Source organism: Diospyros lotus, chromosome 12 (assembly GCF_014633365.1).
Source record: "Diospyros lotus cultivar Yz01 chromosome 12, ASM1463336v1, whole genome shotgun sequence".
NCBI classification, from domain to species: domain Eukaryota; kingdom Viridiplantae; phylum Streptophyta; class Magnoliopsida; order Ericales; family Ebenaceae; genus Diospyros; species Diospyros lotus.
In genome coordinates, this window is record NC_068349.1 from 12,888,038 (window position 1) to 12,890,991 (window position 2,954).

The following is a 2,954-nucleotide window of genomic DNA, read 5'->3' on the forward strand; positions in this document are numbered from 1 at the left end:
TTTCAAGATTGCAAGAATTGTTGTCGTCCTCATTGATGATGGTATTGAGTTTGACAAAATGCACAAGATTGTGTGGCATAAGAATGTTGCGCCAGTTGTTGGCAAGGTACTAAGAATTGAGCATCTGGTTGAGAAAATTTTTGACGAGGTTATATATTTTTAATCTTTTTCTTCTGTTTAAATAAATTAAATTTATTAATATGTGCATTAGTCATCAATTAAGAAAAGAGAGGAGGAGGAAGAGAGAGGTGAGTGGCAGTCGTCGACCAGGCGAGGCAGTGGTGGGTGTCGGCGGGCGATGCTAAAGGGGGGAGGAGAAGCAAAAGAGAGGAGAGAAAGAGGGAGAGAGAGGACAGAAAGGGATAAAATGGAAATAGAGATAATAAAGAGGGGGATAAAATAGTCTTTTTATTACCTTACCTGTAAACCTATATGTAAAAGATGTTAGGTACAAATAGCATGACCCATGTTGTTTTCCCATCTGGGAGCCAGTCTGACGCAAGCTAGTTGGCGTTTCCTCTTTCAATTTTTTTATATTATTTAGATGCCAGATGAAATACGGCATGTTTTATAATTATTGACAAATGAAAAATATAAAAGTAATTGATGTTTTTAAAATATAAGCAAAAGATAGATATTCTTGAAAGATAACGGACAAAATGGCGACCTAACTTTGTCTGCTTCTCCAGCCATACAGTTGTAAAGGACTTAATTGTTTCTCTTTCGTGTGGATGGTAAGCGAGCGTATGGGTAATATCTCCGGACAAGAAATTTTGGCCATTGCTAGGGACTAGACGTCCAAGCTTTGTTAGCTTCACAGCCTTCGCCTCCATATTAATTATTAGTTTGATTCTTCCTATTCTATTTATACTGAGCTCTCGCATTTCATTTCTTCCTGAAGAACGCTCCTCAGTTGTCACCATGCAACTATCACTTCTTTCAGAGAGGCTCTTGAGCAGAGCCTGCAACCAGTGGAAATGGTGGTGGGAAGCTAGCAGCGAGAGAGATGAGCTGGCTCGAGCACTCCTCACAGTTTCACTATTCATTCTGCCCATCTTCTGGATCCTATGGATAGCTTCCAAGTCGAGAAAAGCAGGGGTGGCGCCGCCTCCAGCACCTCCTGGTCCTCACGGCATGCCGATAGTTGGATACCTCCCATTTCTAGGCACAAACCTCTGCCGATCGTTCACCGAACTTGCCGAGCAATATGGCCCAATCTTCAAGCTCTGGCTTGGCAAGAAATTGTGCGTGGTGGTGAGCTCCCCTTCACTGGCAAAGGAGGTGGTTCGAGACCACGACGCTGTTTTTGCCAATCGAGACCCACCCAGAACAGGGCTCGCAGCCACTTATGGCGGACTTGATATTGCGTGGTCTCCCTATGGAGCGTATTGGCGGGCCACCCGCAAACTATTTTCGAGGGAAATGCTTAGTAACACTAGCCTGGAGGCTAGCTACAATCTTCGACGAGATGAGGTTCGGAAGACTGTTAGAGAAGTGCATGGCAAGATTGGCAGCGCTATTGACATTGAAGAAGTAGCTTTTCTCACGGCATTTAAGGTAGCGATGGCCATGCTGTGGGGCGGCACGGTCGATAGCCAACGGGTTGGCAACATCGGAGCAGAGTTCCGGATGGCGACCGCAAAAATGGTCGAGCTTATGGCAGTGCCCAACGTGTCGGATTTCTTCCCAATGCTAGCAAGGTTTGATGTACAGGGGCTGGAGCAAGAAGCCAGGCAGATCCTCAAGCAGGTCGAACAAATCATAGATCCAATAATTGAGGCAGGCTTGAACATGGGTGCAGTTAGGAAGGAGGAGCTAAGAAACGAAGGGAGGAAGGATTTTCTGCAGATACTTTTGGGGATCAAAGAGACAGGTGGTGCTGAAATAGCATTGGGCCTCGAGGAAATTAAAGCCTTGTTGATTGTAAGTTGTTTTTGAATTGATCTCCACATCCATAAAAATATACTAATAACAGAAAGCTCTCTCAATCCTTTGAATTGAAATGTCTACGATAGGACATCGTTGTAGGCGGAACAGAAACTTCTGCAACAACAGTGGTGTGGGCTATGACAGAGATCATGAACAATCCAGAGATCATGAGAAGGGTCCAGGACGAATTATCGAACATTGTTGGAATGGACAACGTTGTTGAAGAGTCCCACTTGCCCAAATTACACTACCTAAACGCTGTTCTAAAAGAATCATTTCGGTTACACCCGCCCCTTCCCCTTTTAGTCCCTCGGTGTCCGAGCGAGTCTTCAATTGTAGGCGGATACACCATACCAAAGGACACCAGGGTCTTCCTGAACGTTTGGGCAATGCACAGAGATCCCGAGGTTTGGGATGAGCCATCGAAGTTCAAGCCGGAGAGGTTCTTGGGTGGCACGGGCAACTGGGATTTCAATGGAAACAATTTTCAATTTCTTCCATTTGGGTCTGGGAGAAGAAGGTGTCCTGGGATTCCCTTGGCTGAGAAGATGGTCATGCATGTGTTGGCTTCCTTTCTGCATTCATTCAATTGGCACTTGCCTGGAAATGAAGAGATTGATCTTTCAGACAAGTTTGGGATTGTCATGAAGAAAAGGACGCCGCTTATGGCTATCCCTACACCGAGGTTATCTGACTCCAAGTACTATGATTGATGTACTGCTTGTATTACGTTCGTGATTTGATGTAACCCTATTGATGTAATCCAAAAATTAATAACTAAATTTCTTAATTATTAAAATTATTTACAATTAATTATATTTATACAATCGATAGCTCAAAAAAATTAAACCCTAAATCGTGCAACTAAAAAAAAAAAAAAAGCAACTAGTGATCATTTAAATTCTATAAAGAATTAAAATTTAATTGATTAAAATCTAAGATTTTTAAATTCACCTAGTAGATCTACTTTATCAAATTACTTCAATCTTAATTAATTAGGAACTATGTTAATCAAATACTATAAT

At 42.6% G+C, this 2,954-nt stretch overlaps 1 protein-coding gene across 1 annotated transcript; it reads left to right on the forward strand.

Annotated features, from left to right (window-relative positions):
* Positions 1 to 749: 749 nt before the first annotated feature.
* LOC127813861 (cytochrome P450 71AU50-like) lies at positions 750 to 2,733 on the forward strand. The gene is made up of 2 exons (XM_052354953.1): positions 750 to 1,923; positions 2,016 to 2,733. The coding sequence occupies exons 1-2, from the start codon at positions 922 to 924 to the stop codon at positions 2,640 to 2,642; spliced, it is 1,629 nt and encodes a 542-aa protein (XP_052210913.1). The 5' UTR covers positions 750 to 921; the 3' UTR covers positions 2,643 to 2,733.
* The last annotated feature ends 221 nt before the right edge of the window (positions 2,734 to 2,954 follow it).

Coding starts and splice junctions, on each gene's coding strand:
- LOC127813861 (XM_052354953.1), top strand. CDS start 922: ATGCAACTATCACTTCTTTCAGAGAGGCTCTTGAGCAGAGCCTGCAAC. Junction 1,924..2,015: donor AAATTAAAGCCTTGTTGATT/GTAAGTTGTTTT, acceptor TGTCTACGATAG/GACATCGTTGTAGGCGGAAC.